General features: G+C 38.8%; 1 protein-coding gene across 2 annotated transcripts in view; it reads left to right on the forward strand.

Annotated features, from left to right (window-relative positions):
- Nucleotides 1-20,052, forward strand: part of LOC131033478 (protein SABRE) — a 278,075-nt gene that overhangs the window by 191,000 nt on the left and 67,023 nt on the right. For both annotated transcript variants that reach the window (XM_057964713.2, XM_057964714.2), the window contains 3 exons: nucleotides 1,400-1,658; nucleotides 2,187-2,411; nucleotides 13,462-13,601. In XM_057964713.2, the coding sequence (XP_057820696.1) occupies nucleotides 1,400-1,658; nucleotides 2,187-2,411; nucleotides 13,462-13,601 (624 nt within the window). The remainder of the gene's footprint in view (nucleotides 1-1,399; nucleotides 1,659-2,186; nucleotides 2,412-13,461; nucleotides 13,602-20,052) is intronic.

Below are 20,052 nucleotides of genomic sequence, written 5' to 3' on the forward strand. Positions count from 1 at the left end.
GAGTTGAAGACATCTCTATATGCTGCTACAATCCAATCCATCTGTTCTGTTGTGCTGTCAAACTGGCTATAGCATCATGTGTGGTTGCTGCGATCTGCCAAATCCTCTTAGATCTGAACATGATGAGGATGAATAACTGTGTCCAGGGAATCACATGGCAACATTGTATTGCATTGATTAGGGATACCAACTTGACAGAAGCCACTTCTGGTATCCTTGACAGTAGCCTGGAATTTAAACTTCAGAAACGTTTTTGGATTGCATTGGAAAGTGTACTTTGTGAATTTTAACATGGACTTTAGGATAGCTTTCAAATGAATCTCCTAATTGTTATGTAGAAGAAGTGGTAAAAGGATTCTAGGAAAAATATATCTTGTGAAGAAGGGAATATGCCCATTTGTTATCTTCCCTCATATATACAATTTGATTGCGAGCAATTTGAACCTTTCCCACTTGGATTACTGTTTATTTCCTTGCTATGAAATGCTCCTTAGCCTTTGATATTAGTAAAGTTTCCAAAGGGATCGCTCAATTTCCTCCTATGATTGTCTAGTCTAACCTCCTTAGAGTTATACATGCCCTTATGAACATTCTCAAATCTGAAATCTTTCTTGTGGCATTTCGTTGTGATAGATGATGTTTTTGTTGGTTCTCTTGGTCCACGTCATACTGCAGATGTTAAAATGTTTGACTCTTTCACAGCTTCTTGCTTGATCTTCCTTATCAGCTCAATGTTTATTTGAGGGGTCCTCTTGTAGGGCTTTTCATACTTATGCCATGTCTTATGGATATGAGTTTTTCCTCTTTAGGATTGTTCACCCCTACTTTGTTCACCTTTCTACAGTTGTATTTAGTTACCTTTCTTATACTGGTATCTTTCTAGCTTGTTAACTTTCTTTTATAACTGGCGGTACTTTGGAGTCCCATTAACCTTTTATGGTTTTTCATGGACATCAATACATTTCCTTTCACTTTCGTTCTGATTGGATGTTCTCTTTTAAGATTGTAATTAGGACCTATTTAGGCCATGATTTATTATTTATAGGTAATAAGGATCAGATAAAATTTCATTTGTCAACCTGTCAAGCATTTCAGCAATGCAATTTATCAATTGTGCTGGCATTAAGTTATGAATTCAATAGCATAGATAGTTTTAGGAATATAGATTCTGAAGTTATGTATAAAAGTGACTTCATATTTTCAAGATCTAGGGAGCTGATATTTTTCCACTCATTGTACAATATTTGTTTCTATTATCTCTGGATATGTTATGTGAGTGTACTTATGAACAGCTTTTATAAGACAGGCTTGCATGAAACTTTTGCATCACATGTGAGTGCCTCTTCTGTTTTGCTTCATCATTTTTTTTTTCTCACACCACTAAGTTGTGTTGTTTCAGGCCTAGGAAGAGCAGCCTGTTACATCCCGATGATGAAGAAGAAGGTATTGAAGAGGAGACAGATGAGGTTGTTCCTGATGGAGTGGAAGAGGTTGAATTGGCTCGTGTTAAACTTGAGCAGGCAGAAAGAGAATGTAAGCTGCTGCTTGATGATGTCAGGACAATTGCAGTAGGTTTCCTTAGCTTAACAGAGACTGATTTTTCTCCAGAAAAAGAGGACACCTTGTTGTGGATGATGTCAAATGGAAAATCTGCATTGGTAAGGATGCTCATTTTATGTGACTATTATTTGGTTCTACTACCTTGTTGCATTACTTTTTCCTTTTCTTTTACAACACTATGGGATTTTAGAAAATTGGGTTTGATAAATTATCAAAATATGGAGCAGATCATAGCGAATTTTTTATTTTCTTGTTGTAATCATGTTACTTTAGCCATATGGATTTATAAAAGTATTACAAATCAATATAATTTTGTATAATTTATTCTTGATCCCTGCTGAATTTAATGCTAGCTGTCTAGATGCCTGTCTCTGTTAACGGTCTATCAGATATTCAGTAGTGGAACACATACTTTTAGTTTATAGTTGAATGAGTACAGCTAGATTTAGGATCTGAAAGTTTAGAATTTGGGCCTAATCAAAAAACACTTTTATATGGAAAGATTATTGTCGAGTTAGAAAGAAATTTTGACATTATTCACTTTTAACATAGTATGAGGTTTAATGGAAGTTAATTTGGATCTGAGGTTTATGATATTCCTAAAACATTTATCTAACTCTGATCAGGTTCAAAACTTGAAGAAAGAACTGAGTAATAAACGCAAGGCTAGAAAGGCAGCATCTGCATTGTTGAGGTTAGCTTTGCAAAGGGCAGCACAACAAAGGTTGATGGACAAGGAGAAGAATAAAAGTCCTTCCTTTGCCATGCGCATTTCATGGGCCATTGATAAAGTTGTCTGGAGTATGTTATCTGATGGCAAGGCTTTTGCAGAAGCAGAAATAAGCCACATGGTCAGTTTTTCTATTTAAATAGCAAACTTTGATGAAGGGTTGAATTACCTGTCTTGTAGATTAGAATGTGTGTGTATTGTCAGAATGCATGACAATAAAATGCTGCAAACTTTAATGGGAATCTTACTAAAATTAACTTATCTTAACAGAATCTCTTAAATATGGTTGTGTGTAAATTGGTGCTGTTTGATGTAATTTTTATTTGTTTTAGTCACCCATGCAAAACGGCACCAAGTTGCATTTGTTTAACAAGTCACTTCATATAGAACTTAATTTTACAATTTGGAGCAAATTTTGTGATCTTCCTCTTTTAAATCACCTTTACTTTAAGGACTTTCCAAATCACTTTAGAAAATATTATCTTAATGTTATTAGAAGTGGTGTCTTTGATAAATGACTTGTAATCTTCATTTGACAGTTTGACTGTGTTCTGTTTGAAATTAAGTTAAGCATATTGAGTTAAGATATGATTGACACTACATTGTTTTACCTGATTGTGGTTTTTGACAATCGAGAAAGGGCTTAATAGACAAGATGTGCCCTTTTTGAAAATTTTATTAACCTATGCTTTGCAGATGGGATTGAAGTTCAGGGATGGTTAGAGAGAGCCCTAAAATTGCAAAGATGGGACAAGGTACAATAGGGATTTGTGCATGGAAGACTCCAAATAATATGGGAAAAACAAATAGAATACTCCTTGTAATATAAGTCAGAAAACATCATAGAATTTTTTTACAAAATGAATATGTTAGTCATAAGTACATTATGCATCAAATTTCATGTTCCAATACACGAATATGAGGGCATAAATTTGCATCGCTTCCCTTTTTAATAAAATGAGAAGACATACAAAAAGCATGCGAAGTGTGGGTGCATAGATATAAAAATGAAAGAAAAAACAACTACAATTATAAATCACGTCACATAGCAAAAATCATAGAAATCATAAAGTGGTTGGAGCAAGCTAGTAGCTTGATACAAACAACCTATGATTAGTTCTCTACCAAATTGATACTTATTTCCAATGTTACAATACTCGAACTTGGAAAACCAATTTTGACTTAGACTTGGACTCAGCACCCAGACTTGGTGCAGACTCTAGAAATTGAAAGAAACATAAAACATAGAGATTTTTAAGGATTTAAAACCTATTTCATGCACCCTTCAATAATTAAACTTTAAAGACACAATAAACTAATCAAATAGAAGTTACTTTGGTCATATACACAAGTATACATCAGTCACACAAGTATAAAATAGAATTTTAGCTTAAGGAAACAGCATTGTTTGATAAATAAATTATAGAAAAATTCAAATGTACACAAATCTCATGGATTATAAAACCCATGGCATCAAAACAAATATCAAAACTAAAAATATAAGTCTATGGCTTAGAGGAGCTTGCTTCACTCATCCCAATATCACAACAAGTCTTGTGTTGGCATCTAACATAGGTCCTGGATGATGATGCAGCTATGATATCTACTTATGTCTTAGTGACACCAACATCTAACTTTTGTCATATACACAAGTACACATCGGTCACACGAGTATAAAATACGATTTTAGCTCAAGGAAACAGCATTGTTTGATAAATAAATTATAGAAAAATTCAAATGTACACAAATCTCATGGATTATAAAACCCATGGCATCAAAACAAATATCAAACTAAAAATATAAGTCTAGAGGAGCTTGCATCACTCATCCCAATATCACAACAAGTCTTGTGTTGGCATCTAACATAGGTCCTGGATGATGATGCAGCTGTGATATCTACTTATGTCTTAGTGACACCAACATCTAAGGGGTGTCCTCATGGTTTATTTGCTAGTGTTCTATCCTCCACCTTTTCCATGGCTACCCCTTTGTCTTTCGATCCACCCGATCAACTCATGCAAGGTCCTTTTTGTTGAAGACAAGATTGTCAACCTCAGTGATCCGATTTGATTGTGGATCAACCTCCCTTAAAGTGATGGAAGATAAGTCAGTGCCCAAGATTTGTCAGTAACAAAGATGAAGTCTATAATGAACATACACAAGATCATTCAACCTTTGCACCGACTGTTTGCCCTCTCGGGTGAATAACTTAAAGTACGCAGATAAAACACGGAATGCAGAATAATAATGCCATAGATATCTAATGCAATATAAGAGATGTTATTCCATTCATAATCCTCCATCACAAGTTACATTCGGAAGTATATAAAGATACCGAGGGGGTGCGAGCGCCAACCATCGCACCACAACTACCACCCCTCGGTTGCCACTAACCAAGACAATTACAACTTAATTAACTAGTTTTATTTTCATGTACAATATTGCCACCAACATCATTCCCCCCAAAAGAAAAGAAGTTGTCTCCGGACGACTTAATACAAAATAGAGATGGCATTAAATAGAATTGCTGACGCCAGTCAAGCCCGGAACTTATACACCTGCTGCGTCCTCGCCTGAAAACCCTTTTCTGCTACCATTCGATGCTCAAGTGCGGATTTCACCATTATTGCTTCCTTCGACATCACAATCCTCCTGTGCCTAAACCAAACTTGTCTGCAAAACACGCGTTTCAGTCTCAGCCTCCACCAACTGCTACTCAAATGATACTATCTCCCTAGCCAATTTGTCCTCGATAGCCACCCGCATTGCCCTCTCGACATCCAACTCCTGGGTACGCCGAGCTAAGTCTCACGCTAGTACTGCCTCCAACCTGGTGGTTAGCTCCTCCCAAGTCCTCTGTGCATCCACCAAGGTAACCTCATGTCCAGCCGAGACACACTCCGAGTTCCTCAAAGCGTACCATTCATGCCTGGAAGTGGCCACAACCGTTAGGCACAAAGGCTAGGAGACGCCTCAAATCCTTCATCACACTCCCCAAAGGCTAATAACTGAACTGAATAACTATCTGGTGTTGTATGACTTCGCGTTCTTGCAATGCCTTCCCTCAAACTCTGTTTGTTTGCAACCTCCAAATCTGTCTCCCTCTACGGCTTATGGCTTCCCCGCCAATGCTTAGCTGCAGGCTTCTTTCTCACAGTACGGAACAACCCAACACTTATCGTGCCTTCTCTAATGCCCTTTGCCCAACTCAAAAAGTGTATTGTAGCTCAAAAAATAAACTGGGGGTCTGGGGCAGCGCCCCAGGTGCGCTCATTTTTGTGATATTTTAAGATGTCAAAACCCTTCTTCTCCACTCTAATATTTTTAGCGTCCTGGCTCCAAATGTCATCGAATGATTTTTCTCGTCATCGTCGTTTTTTTTTTCCCCACTGTAATGTCCTCGATGGCACCCCAGCCATACAACCTCCCCTACAGTCAACAACAGCACTGACACCTCCAATCGTACGACCACCTTCCTGTGCAGTCAACACCCTCCTTACCGTACAGACACACCTCCAGCGTACGGGCAACATGGTCAACTGTGCACACCGTACGGTCCTCCTTCTGCACGCCCAATGCAGTTCAACCGTACAGTGGACCACTGACGGCGAAGCGGCTGCGTGTTTGTGCGGCTGCGTGTCTTATTCTTTGCGTGAGCGGTGTATCCACTGCACGGTGGTCCCATCGTGGCATCTTCATTTTTTTAATTTTTTTTTTTTTTGGTAAATCGACCATATGGACAGCTGTCGTATGGACCCGTACGACCGTACCGTTTTTTTAAAAAAAAAATCTAAGTGTCCAGATTTGGCTCGGGTTTCGTGCCTCTGGGATCGCCCTTTCTTGGTTTGCCTCGCCCGAGAGTCTCCCGCTTTGGTCCCGTGCCTCTCAAGTCGCCTGCTCGGCCTCTCTGGTCCCCTTCCATCCTATCGAGTTCCCCTCCGGACTCTCGGGTGCCCTTCCGGCCTCTCGGGTCCCCTGCGCGCTTCTTGTGGTAGGGTTTCAATTTGGACCCGTCGGTGGCAAGTCTATTTTCAATGGCCATCCAAAGACCTGGAACCACAAATTCTACAGGGACAATGGTCTCCTTCTCGTACATAAGAAGAAGAATAATAAAGATTTTGAAGGCTGCGGCCTTCCACACAGGGTTCCAATTGTTGCCAACACAAATGATCTTAGGATTATCTACGTCACCGAGGTTTGGGGCGTCTCCCTTCCAATATTCTTTGTATTCTAGCAGGTACACCTCCTCTGTTACTTGCTTTGGTTCCTCTACTTCGAGCCTGTAGCTCTGGAACATTTCGTAATCCTCCATCTGCCAGTGGAAGAGCCTGTTCAATGACCCTAACCCATCCTCGGAGCACTCTCCTAGTTTGAGAATCCCTTCGTCATTGGCCTCCCTGCAGCCCCGTCCTTCGTCCCTCAGGTCACCTTTTCCTTCACCCTCTGATTCTGAAGATGATGTCAGTTCCTTGCCGACAACCTGGGTCCTCAGATCAATGGTGTACTTCCACCCCCTTTCTCCATAGAAAGGATGTTCTTTTTCTAGTCGTGGTTCACCTTTGCTGCAACCAGCCACCCTCTGACTAAGATTGCGTCGTACCCCTTCTTCTTCAGTGGGATTACCACAAAATCTAGTATGAAGGGTTGCGTGCCGATGGTGACCGGCTGGGCCATCAGGGTGCCGAGTGGCTTGATGCTGTGCTGATCTGCACCTACCAAGTTGAACGTGGGTGCCCTTAGTGTTGGCTTCCCCAGCTTCTTCCACGTATCCTCTGGCAGTACATTCACCCCTGAACCTCCGTCCACGATGGTGTCCTTGAGGATAGCCCCAAGAATTCCCATCTCTACTACAGCAGGATGCTGACCACTATTTAAGGTCAACAACATTGGGTCAACCGAGGGGTTGACCGGAACTTCCGCTCGTGTGGCATGCAAAGGTGTCTGCCCAGTGGTTTGTATGGAACTAAAAATGGCAGTTCTTAACTGTGGCGTTGTTTCCAGAAGGTCCTTTACCCTTATAGGTACTTCCATCTGCAGTACTTGCCCAATGATGTTATTTTCAGCTTCTGTACGGGATGATGTACTCACCACCTCGTTGTTCCGTCGTTCAGCCGTCATCTCACGTTCAATATTGGCCTTTGCCTCCCGTAATCTCTCCTTCTCCGTACGGGCATCAGGATAAGTGGCCTTTTTCGTCTGAGCGTGGGTGATCGCGAGTACTTCTTTCTCACCAGTCTTCTCAGCCTTCTCAATGTTGAGGAGATTAACCCCTACCTTTGGGCAATTTGCGTCCTCATGGTCACCTGGCCCACACCATCGGCAAAGGTGCTGAGGGGTGGCTTCCTTCGTGCAATCACGGGCGAAGTGCCCCTACTGATTACAGGCCCTACATTGGATCATTGGCCGGCCCTTGGCGTCATACTGGATACAGCTTTTGTTATTGTTATTGTTGTTATTCCTTCCGCCGCCGCGTCTGTTGTCCCGGTAACCTCCAAATGATGTCGTTGTGCTGGTTTGTTGGGTCGTACCCGCTGGTGCGGATGTTGTGGCCTGCTCAGTGAACAACACTTGGCTCATTTCCGTACTTCAGGTTTTCATGTTGTATGGGCATTCCTTGATGGAGTGTCCCATCACTTGGCAAATCTCACAAAAGGCCTTCTTCGGGCAGGTGCCTTTTGTGTGGCCTTCTTCCTTACAATCAGTGCACCACGCGCCTTCGTTTTTGCTCGTGCTTCCTTTCATGTTCTTAAATTCCTTCAACATACGGTGCATATCTTTTTGAAGCGCTTGCACCTTCTTACTTGATGATTTGTCACTACTGCTTTCTCCCGAGGACTCCTCTTCTCCAGAGGACTTGTCCTTTTTCTTCCGCGATGTTTTGTCTTCACTTTCCAAATCCATCGCACGGTTGTATGCATCATCGTATGAAGTGGGCGGTACAATTTTCATCTTCCTCCCCAGGGATGACCGCAACCCTTCCACGAACCATCTCTTCTTTAGTCCGTCAGCCGGCTGGTTCTCCTTCTTCCCCAGTAATTTTTATAATCGTCGACTGTATGTTCGCACTGTTTTGTGCTTTCCCTGCTTTGTGCTTAGTATCTCCGCCACGATCTCATTATCATCTCGAAGGAGTTGAAACTCCTTCTCAAAAGCTTTCTGTAGGTCATCCCATGTTCCCACCTTTATTTTGTCCACATCAGAGTACCAATCAATGGCTACTCTTCTCAGGGTGGCAGGGAACTGCACCACCCAATCCGTTTTGTCGACTACCCCGTTGGCTAACCATATTGTCTCACATGTACAACAGTGCCGTACGGGGTCATCGTTGCCATCTCCATTGAATTTAGGCAACTTTTGTTTGCCCGCCATCGAGGGGGGTCGTCTTCCTGGAGGTGGTTGTGGCTGCATCTGTGCACCGCTCCCTCCGGTGTTGGTGGTGTGTCTTGCATGGGTGACTGGAGGTACGGTGCTTTGCCTGCTGTGTGTGGCACCTGCAACCGTACAGTTGTCCTCCCCTCCGTTCTCGCCCGCACCCACTCGTGGCTCCCTCTCGTGATCCTCACTTCGTGGCGTAAGGGATAAGTTTCTAAACTGATCCCGAGTCTCTTCGACTAGATTCCGCCGTAACTTTGTTTCTTCCAGAAACTCTTTGTGGCTGCGCACCCTACGGTGTTCTGGCAACACGTAGAAATTTCCCTCGGCTTCTGCACCCTTCGTGACACCTCTTTGGTTCCCTTTGGGCCACCCTTCGGTAGGTCGTCCTTCGGCAAGTTGCCTCAGCCTCCGTCTACGTTCTACTTGTTGTTCTAGAATCAAGGCCCTCTGCGCGGCCTCCCACTCGCCCATTTCTACTTTCTTATTTCTATCTTTATTTAATAGGTTGGGCATTAATTCCCATACATTTCCATAATTCACAACACATAAACCAAAACACGCCTTTATTAATTCATTTCGTCAATACAACTCGTGTCAATATTATGACACTTTTATTTGAATATAGGATAGTCCTTTATCCCGATGGGATTTAGGGTTCAATTCCTTCTTGGCCTCGTGCCATCCCGCTCTGCTTCCTGACGACTGCTTTCTTTGTACTGTTGAAGAATTTGTTGGCGTCGCTCTTCCTGGGCAATCTCCTCCAGGCGAGCTTGTTGTGCCAGCGATGCCTATGCAAGCAGCTGGGGAAGATGGTTCCTTAACCAATTTACTGCCGGGCTAACCTCCAATGCTGTCCACACAGCACTTGGTGGGATTTCCGCCTTTGTGGCCTCTCGTCGGACGTAGGTCTGGATGGCTACCTGGAGCAGAATTGAAAATTCCCTTGTCGCAATGTCTTCTCCATTGTAGAGCTCTGTTTGCGCGTCGTCGGCCTCTGGGTTTGTCTCACCAACGAGTAGGCCCATCGTGTCCGTGCGCCATCCACGTCTTCCGTTCCCGAGTACGTCTAGGCAACGGTGCCAAATGTTTGCCCTCTCGGGTGAATAACTTAAAGTACACAGATAAAACACGGAATGCAGAATAATAATGCCATAGATATCAGATGCAATATAAGAGATGTTATTCCATTCATAATCCTCCGTCACAAGTTACATTCGGAAGTATATAAAGATACCGAGGGGGTGCAAGCGCCAACCGTCGCACCGTGACTACCACCCCTCGGTTGCCACTAACCAAGACAATTACAACTTAATTAACTAGTTTTATTTTCATGTACAATATTGCCGCCAACACCGACAACTTATTGTGTTTCTTAAATTGTATGTGCTCAAACATGTTCCAATTGCACTCACATCTTGATGCTTTGCATAGTTGGCTCAAGATACAAATGAGAATCCTGTAAAGATATGGCATCTTATCACCAAGCCTTTCCCACATGCATTTGGAATGAGAAGAAGAAAACCAATCTCATTGCCTAACTTTGAGTTTCAATATTAACAGAAAAAAGTGAAGCTATTTTATTTTTAAACTTCAATTATGCCTTTAAATTTTGCTCAGTTTTAATTTCATTTGAGTTGCCTTGTACATATCTTGTCCAAAGAGGTCTTCTTGTGTAAGCCTGAATATATTTGTTTTAGTGATTATCTGTGCTCCAACCAAACGATCAGGTACCATCTACTCTACGACTATGTAGAGCGCACTCAAGACCTCCTCATCGGCCTTGAAATTTGGGTAGAACTGGAATGTTGGATTGAGGATTTAGGTAGTTGTATGTGAGGGCTTGTGGAATGTAACAACCACTTCTAATTATTATTTTTTCTTTTGAGATTTTGCCAAAGTTAACCACTACATCAATCAAGCCAATTGAACATAAATGAAGGAATAATGCTGTCACAAAGTTGATATAATGGTTCATTGGTGAAACACTGATATGCAAGATTTTATTAGAGGCTAAATACTTATCAATGCAACCTTCATTACATATAGTGATTTAACAAGTGTGATCATCAAGGACTACCTTAACTAGGATTGAAATTAATTGCAGGTTTGCTGTAACTGTTTGCAGGGTTAAATTGAGTTTGTCAATCTTCAGAAGATCATCAATCCACGCACATAGGGAGCCCCCCAGCTGTAGCAAACACAGAAGGACCTCACCACAAACACCCAGTGCTGATTGAAGCCAAAAAGTTAACAGCTCCTGGATTGATAAGGGGAACTGAGTAACAGCAGATCTGTTTTTTCAATGATTATAGACCTGGGTAGTAGGTATACTTCTGATATTGCTCACCAAATGCCTCAAAAACCACCCACCAATGAGTAAACTCAACCAAAACACCTCCAGCAATGCACAACAGTCTTTTGATAGCAGATAATAGCTAAACTCAGGTCTGAAAACTTGTAGCAAATGATTCCATCACAGTCCCAAGCATTGGAACAGGGGTGACAAATTTGGTAAAGCACAAACTTGTCTCTTTGGAAAAGAACAAAGGAAAAACAAGAAAACACAAACCAGACCAAGGACAGCCAACAGACTAAGGTTGCAAGAAAGCTAGAGGAATAAGAACAATGTAGTTACAATTCTTTGTCTTCCACACCAAAGCTCTCTCTCAACCCCCCATCTCCATTTTTCCCTTTGTTTTTTTACATAAACCCTCTTAGGTTAGGTTAGGTTAGGTTATGCTAGGTAAAACTAAAATAATCTTTCTTTTTAAATCCTACTTTTTTTTTATAATTGGATTTCTTTGATGTTTTGTGTTATTTTATTTTATTTATCTCTATGCACTATATTTGACATGAAAATAATATTCACTTTTTAGTTTCCTGAGTTATCTCATTTTAAACCCAATTGATTGAATTCTATTTACAAGTTTGCCACTCGGATTAAGTGGAATGTTACTATTATAAAGAGAACATTAAACATGAGATTGTAGAACCCAGTCCTTAAAAAAAAAAATATCTATGAGTTGTGATGTATGAGATTTTTCCTTGAAAAATGTTGAGAATGGTTGGCACAAAGCACACATTTTACTTTTGTGTTTGTAAATTGTTAAAAGGAACTTGTTTCATCCTTTAATAAATGGAGGTTTAGCATCCGATATGAGTAGAAGCTCATTAGAGAGATTTCAGATCCACTTCCATAAAATTTAGTCTTTACAAAATTACGTGGTAGCTGATCTGGTCTAATTTCACTTTTGTGATTGTGCATGCATAAAAATCAAAGGATATTCCTAAAATAGAAATGGGTTTTATTCCAATCAAGTGAGCTAGACTGACTGGTATATATGAAGTATTACCATGATGATGCTTTGGGTTCAAATTCCCCTAGAAATCATTGGACAAGCTCTAGGTATGAGCAGGCATCAACATGGTAATTCAGAATTTGAGAGACACTAAAGTGCATGTTTTCTGTGACCAGGGAGTGGCTCCTATTTGTTAACTCCTGGCCTGAGGTCCCTTCTACTCTCATTATCCACCAAAAGAAGATGGATTCATTTGTTGTATTGTTGCTCTTCAATGAATGCATCAAGGTACAGTTATATTTAATGCACCATCTATCAGCTTAAACTAAAGAAATACTGATCAGTGGGGGCTCTAGCTTTCCTATTCCACATTTATTTGGAACAAATCTGGTTGGATCATTGACTGTAAACCATTCTTTAGCATTATGAGAACAATGTAAGGCTATTGAAAATCATAAATGCTAATCTGAGGAAGAGCACCTATGGGACATAAGTGCTAAGGTAGATGTTACAAAAGAAATGATTGCCTATTTGTATGCTAGCAGAAACAAGAAATGGGAAAAATGATGGCAATGGCAGTATGACAGAAATACGGTGATGTGAGGTTGCTCAGGAAAGGGGAAACAAATAGGAACAGTCTTGATGCACATGCAATTTGTTTTATAAAAAACTCCTACTTTCTAATTTTTAGCACATAAATTTTACATGAATATATATATTTTCACTCTGCATCTGTTTTTGTCTTCAATATATTCTGTTTGTCACATTCTGCTTGCTTACCTTTAGGAAATGATCCACTATTAACAATATTGGAAACATAACCTTTGCAGTCGCAGTTGCAATGTCAGTTGCTGGGTAGTGAACGGCAAATGGTCAGTCTGCACCGGCCATTTCTTGTTGCAGACGGTTTGAGAACCCAAGAAACATGAAATGGACCCTCTCTGCAGGGTTCCTCACAACTAAGCTTACTATATACTATGTTAATATATGAGACAGTAATGGGATTCTGAGCAAGGCGAATGGACTGTAGTTGGACTGCTACTTTTATTTTACTGGATTCCTAATGGAATGAATACTGCTTGTTTTAATCATTATAAGTGGATAGAGTGACTAGAGCTAGTCAGTTTATAATATAAAATATTAAAAGCATTTGCAATCAATTGTTTTGAAAACATACTGTTGTCAAATGGACAGCATAAAATGCTTTCAGTTCATACATAATGATTTGTCAAAAACTGCCTCACAAGAGACTTAATTTTATTTCTCGTGTTATTTCCACTGTATTTTCTCCTTAATTTTTTTTGTAGTTTCTAACATATATAAGATGCTTATTTTCGAAATATATTTGGAATTAAAAAATAGACAGGCAAGGATGCATTTGTTGTTGTGAGCTCATGCATTCTTGCTTTCAAACCATTTTATCCTAAAACTATAGATGAAGAAAGAAAACTAATGATGAAAAGAATTGATTCTAAAGTAACACTTTGTGTTTTGCAGATTTTGAATGTTGATCGTGATTACAAAGATGTTGGAGTTGCAGAGTTTGCAACAAGATCATTTGTTGTGAGAAATTGTTTAGCCAATGCTAAATCAGATGTGGTGCTATCTGCTTGGAACCCACCTACAGAATGGGGGAGGTATTAATACTGCATTGTGAAATATCATCTTTTCTATTTTTCTTTTTGCTTCTTGTGGTTCAATTGAGGTCTTGCCTTCTGGTTTTGGTGGTTCAATCGAGGTCTTGCCTTCTGGTTTTTATTCTGTAATATATGTTGTTTATGCAAATTATGTTATTCAAAGTAGTTATGTTGAATATTACGTTAACAGTGGGCATCATGCCGACATTTCTGTAGTCTTTTATAATTATAATGGTTTGATTAATGTGCAAGGGCCTTATTTTCTTGTTTGTACTCATGTTCAGCACCATATTATAAAATTCACTTATTTTATACCCAACCACAGCACTGTTATTAATTGGATTTGAACTCTCTTCTGATTTCTGAATGGGATGGATGATGTGCTGTGATCAAGAGTTAGGGATCTCCAGAAAGGAAGACTTATGAAACCTGTCATAGGGAAGGCAAGTGAATTCATGCCATATTTGAGGACTTGCCTGAATCCCCTTGTGATCTGCTGCATTGAGAGTATAGAGCTTCCAAACAGCCCGCAGATGTCATCTGTATAAAATAAAGGGCAAGAGCCAACTCTAATGGGCAATCTGGAATATCACCTGGGAATCAGTATCTGAAGGAGGGATTTTCCTGAAGAGGTGGTTATTTCCAAAGGTTTTTGTGGCATAATGGAAGCCATCAAGGATCTTTTGAAGGCCACACATTTGAAGGTTGAAAAGCTTGGTTTGTCACACTGTCTTACTCAAAATTTGCTTGGTCTGGCAAGAGGTGCCTTGTTTCACTTAGCCACTTGTACCCATGATCTTTTATCCTTCCTCAACCTGTTATTGGGATTTTCCTCTTTCTGATTCTCATGCTGATTGATAATCTTCAAATATTTTCCTTGGATTTTTAGTACTGCTTTAGTAATTGCTGAAAATGTTGGGCATTGAGCATTTGGAGTTTGGGATTGCTCAAGCATGATGATCGTTGACATAAAATTTGTAATAAAGTGGTCTTTGCCTGCAGCTGTTGTTGAATAATAAAGTTCTGGCTTAAACTATACTGATAGATGCAAACAGGCTTTAAAATGCATAGACAAATGAAAGCATGAAGAGAGGAAGCCTTGCTTAGGAGCAATATGATATATAAGAATGCTAAAATTTCCAAAAGTACTTCCCAAGATCTAAACAGATGTTCAAAAGAATTCTCTCATTTTAAACTGACCTAAAATGCAGTTATAGTCCTAATGAAGGAAGATCAAAGAGAACTCAGAACTTGCACAAATTCTAGATCAAGGACTGAACTTGAAGTATGGTTACCATTTCTAGAGAAAGTCAATTGAACATATGGAGAAGAAGAGAATGATCAAGTTGCAAGTTTGAAAACCTTTCAAATGGAGGTAGCTGAGCAAATGAAAAAGAAAGACAATGCTTAACAAAGAAGATCGCAGAATGACCAAGTTACCTCTCTTTTCAAGTAAGTTGGACTGTATTTGAGAAAGCAAATATTGTCGATTTTTAGAGTGATCACTGTGGCTGGGTTTTCAACTTCTTAATTGATCGCTCAGGTTGTTCTCTGAGTGACTCATTGACAAGGAAGTGTGTGAAATTCAATTCAAAATTGTGGTCTACAAAAAACCTTGTTTTGGCCAGTCCAAGTGACTCATTGATGAGGAAGTGCTTGAAATTTAATTCAAAATTGCACTTCACGAAAAACCTTGTTTTGGGACTAGAGAATCATTTCACTGAAATTTTCTACTTTCTGTCATACTCAAACATCAAATTGTTTATGTCTAATAATTTTAGATGATGATTTTAGTCAATAGATGAAAAGATTGCAAGTCAAAACCAGCAGTAAGGTACTCACAAAAAACTTCATACTACTACAAGACACTTTGTGATTGAAAATCTTCATGCTACTACAAGACACTCTGTGATTGAGGTAAATGACATCTTGAACTGGAACAAGAACTTGCACCTTTGATAGTCTTTGTGTCTTTAACCAGCGAACTCCAACCTTTCACATGCTTGGGGTAGTACTGACTTTTTAGGAGAGAAGTTCTTTGCAAGGTTGAAGTAAGAAGCATATCTCTGTCTTGAAAACATTCTATGCTCTCAACCATTCATGTCACTTATCCATCTACTAGTGTGGCTCCGTCATGTTGTTTTTCTTTCTTTGTATCATCCTCCAATCTTGGAATCTGCTTGCAAAATAAGGCCCATGCCTTAATAATTGATTTGGTAGGTCGTGTGTGTAAACAAGACTGACATGGGAAGGGATAAATTGATGCAAAAATGGGCTCACAAGTGACTTTCGGGTTCTAGAAACTGCATTACATGTGTGGAAAAACAAGAGCATTAACTTGCAATTGTGGAGAACAAACATGCAACTTCATATGTGTAATGGGAAAACACAAGTCTGCACTTGTAATGGGACCTTTAAGACTCATTTTCAAGTGTTTTTGAGTGCATTTTGGACCAATTTCGGGTTCGGGAAGGCTGACTGCAAGTAAGAGAACATTACAACTTGCACTTGTAATTGGGTTTTAAAATTCCAATTGCAAGTAAATAGGAAAAATTTGCGAGGGGAAAAACAATGCAATCTTGCTTGAAGAATGCCCTAGATCAAAGCAAATGAAGCAAATGAACTTGAGAGAAACCGAAATGCTCTTATAAATAAGTAAAGAAGCCACCAGGTTGGGATTACAAGCAACAAACAAATCGGTTTTGCATTCAATCCTCTCCACAAAAAACGGTTTGGAAAGAGAGATGTATTTGATGTTAAACACTCTTCAATGGATGAAGGATGCAAGACGTGTTGCAAAAGCGGCAACAATGGTGAAATTCATGCTCCCAAAACGTGGAACAAACTCAGCAGAAAACGGAATAAAAAACGGCTCACATGAATGCAAAACATGTTGCCCAAAACCGTTGAATCTGAAAAACGTGGCAAGAACCACCGATCTCCAAAACCATAGCCAAGATGAGGGACGGATTCAAGGGAAAAACACCACAAAAAACGGTTTTTGTGGAAGCAAGAGTGCAGATCGGGTTATTTACCTTCAACTTCAAGCAAAAGCCTGCCCTTCAAAAGATGCAATTGGGTTTCTAAATCCCCTTTACAAGTTTTAAATTGCATTACTTTTTCCTTCATTTGGGCAAATTGGGTTTTTAGAAGAAAGAAGCACAAAAAAGAACAAAACAACTAAGAAGGAAATAAAATCCCCATTACAACTAAAAACATAAAACATAAAAACTTGTAATAGGGAAATAAAATCCCCATTACAACTAAAAGACAAAAGATAAAAGACTTAAAAACTTAAAAAGATTTGTAATAGGAAAATAAAATCCCTATTACAACTAAAAGCACAAAGTAGGAACTTTTATAAGAATTTATAAGTTCTCATTAAACTTGTATTTTCAAATTCACTTGTAGTGTAATATCCCTTGGTTAATCTGACCTTGTTTCGCTTATTGAACCCCCAAGGAATATTGTCAAACACTTGGCATACAATGTTTGAAGCCGCTGTAGTGAATTCTTATTTGCCTTCTTTGGGTTTGTAGGCTGCAAATGAAGTTATGGAAAGCTTCTAACAATGCAAAGTTGTTATAGAAATGATATGCTAGCTGTTTTAGAGCTTACACACACATGAAATGACTGAAATTAACTAGTACAGCTAGTAGACATTAAGACAAACACTTGTCATGCATCCCAAAGTACACCTACAGCCATTAGGCATTTAAGCAAACAGTTGGCATGAAAGCTAAGTGGCTGATCAATGTTGAATGTCAGACATATGCACTTACAGCAGATTAGACAGCTGTTAGACATTTCTACGAAGATTTGGAATGCATTCTTAGAGACCAAAATGCACTTACAGCAGATTGTCATTAACACAAACACTTGTCATACATACATGTAATTCCCACGTGCCAATGAGTGGTACTAACAGCAGTAAATGTAGCCTCCAACAATCTGAAAATCGCTCTTCAAACCCCTTTAAATTTCTGTAGATTAACTCTTCTAAAATGCATTAGTACTATTGCGTTTACTATTCATGGGTACTGTAGCGCACTGTTCACGACACTGTAGCAACAAATAAACCCTTTGTATGATGTTCTCAGTCTGCCATATACATATGCCCTCAGCTACGCCAATAAATCTGAAAATAAATCTCCAATCAGCACAATGTCAACATCTAGATGAAGCCAACCCTAGGAGCAACTTCAGATGAATATCTCACACCCTCAGATTGCTGATGCAATGAAGTCTTCACGTTCTCCAATTCCGATACTCCAGACAAGCTGCAAAAACCCCAGCTTCTTCTCCAAAGCCAAGAGACAAGTCTTCTCATAAAAAATAACAATGATCAATTCCCCCATTCTCTTCTTTTCAAAAGCCTTATATATATTTCCCATGAGGGTTCGATTTTCTCCAATAAGGCATTAAATCAATTAATGATATTAAATGACATTTAATGATATAATATTTTCACTTTGTCATTTAATATTTCACCTTGGTAAAAAAGCCACAATTAATTAATTAAATGGTCCCCTTTAATGATACTTGGACCCTTCCTTAAGTTATAATATAAGATTATATTATAACTTAATAATATAAGCTCAAAACATTAATGTTTATTTAAACTAAATAAACATTAATATCTCCATTAATATTCAACATTTTTGAACGCCGTCTGAACGGGGCGCTGACATGATGAAGCTGCAAATGACCATACCCCTTTTACTAAAAATAGCAGGGGTCCATCTCTAACATCCCAAGACTTACTAAAAATAGGAAGTAGAGCAAATGATGTCCTAATGATGCCAAACGAAGACCAAACTGAAGCACTCTGAACACTGGAGATGACACCAATCCTCAAGAGACCCTCTATCCAACGCATTAGCCTACGAGGGTCAGGATAATAGGCTAATCTCACAAAATCCAAGTCTGCTAAAATGGAGACATTACATGTAGTTTGTCCAAAAAGTTCCTACAAACAACTTAAAAGACAAAAAGAGGAAATGGCAAATAAAAAGCAAGTTAGAAGTTACAAGTCTTTTATAAAGTGCACTTGTAATTGCCAAAAAAAACCCTACAACACAAAAACATAAAGAAAACTCCTAACTTGCAAAGAAGGAAAATTTACCACTCGCAGTCAAGAGAATAAAACCCGATTTTGAAGGAAAGACATAGCAAACGAACTCGGAACGCGATGAAATTTGAAACGCGGATCAAGGATGAACTGAAGATCAATCCAGTTCAACAAGAAGCAAAATTTTTGCCTTGGGAAGCATGCTTTTAGAGTAAAATCTCCAACTTGCAGTGACTTCTCTGAAACCCGAAATTGCACAAAATACTAGGAAAATGAAGACCAAAACTTGGACAATGATGGCAAAGACACCCACCAATGATTTGACACTAACAAATGTGAGTTTTGCACCTTGTAAAACGTGCCTTGGAGACAAAAATGACACATTTTGAGCAAAAATTTGTAAGGGTTGTCACATTTTTGAAAGTCAAAAAATGAGGACAACATGTTCATATTGCATTTATATCATAAATTTAAATTGTGAAAATTTTAGCCTGCAAGCCTGCTTATATTTATAAATTGTAACTGTAATTAATAATTAAACTCAATTTAAATCTAAACAACCTACAGGGTTGAATTTCATAGTTTATAATTACACTATGAAAATTTAAGCCTGTAAGTCATTTATGTTTCTAATTTATAGACTTGCATTAAGAACAAAATTTCAAAAATTCACATAATTTCTACATTTGACTTTCCATTGATCTTTGAATCAGTTTTTTCAGTATAGAAAGGATTTATCCATTATTGTTTCTTGGCTCCTTTAAAAATTAAAAAAAATAACCTCTTTATTAGTTCAAAATGGAGCATATTGGCATTAATTCATGGTAGGAATGCAGAGTAGAGATGAGATCAAAAAAGTGAGAACACCAGTAATTTTGTAATGCAGTACTATAGACTAGAACAAGGAAAACACTAGTGATCTTGTAATGCAGTACTCTGTAGTTTGCACTGCACATTTCCAAATAAATGTAGATTGGAATAAGGAAATCTCTTGCAAAATTACAAATATTAGTTATTTGGGTTGCTCTTTCAGGAAGTAGTATAAAAAGAAATAAAAAGAGTATTTCACAACTATTCATACGGAATAACGCAAAATAGCTCAATGAATATTAACAAAACATGGATAAACAATGATATCTTAAGATCAATGCACGAAAATAATTAACGATATCTTTTATGCAGCAACTTTTATAAAAAAGTGTTAAATTTTTTGCTACTAACTAGGGTATTTTTTTTTTTTTGTTGTCTTTCTTTTGCTAGGTTTCATTTTCATTTTCATTTTCTAAAAGGAATACGGCTTTTGCAAATAGAGGAATTTATGGCGAATGCCCTTATTGGAAATAGCATACTAGGTCCAACACAAGGAGAGGTTATTTGTAT

The sequence above is a fragment of the Cryptomeria japonica genome, chromosome 9, assembly GCF_030272615.1.
Source record: "Cryptomeria japonica chromosome 9, Sugi_1.0, whole genome shotgun sequence".
In the NCBI taxonomy this organism is placed as follows: Eukaryota; Viridiplantae; Streptophyta; class Pinopsida; order Cupressales; family Cupressaceae; genus Cryptomeria; species Cryptomeria japonica.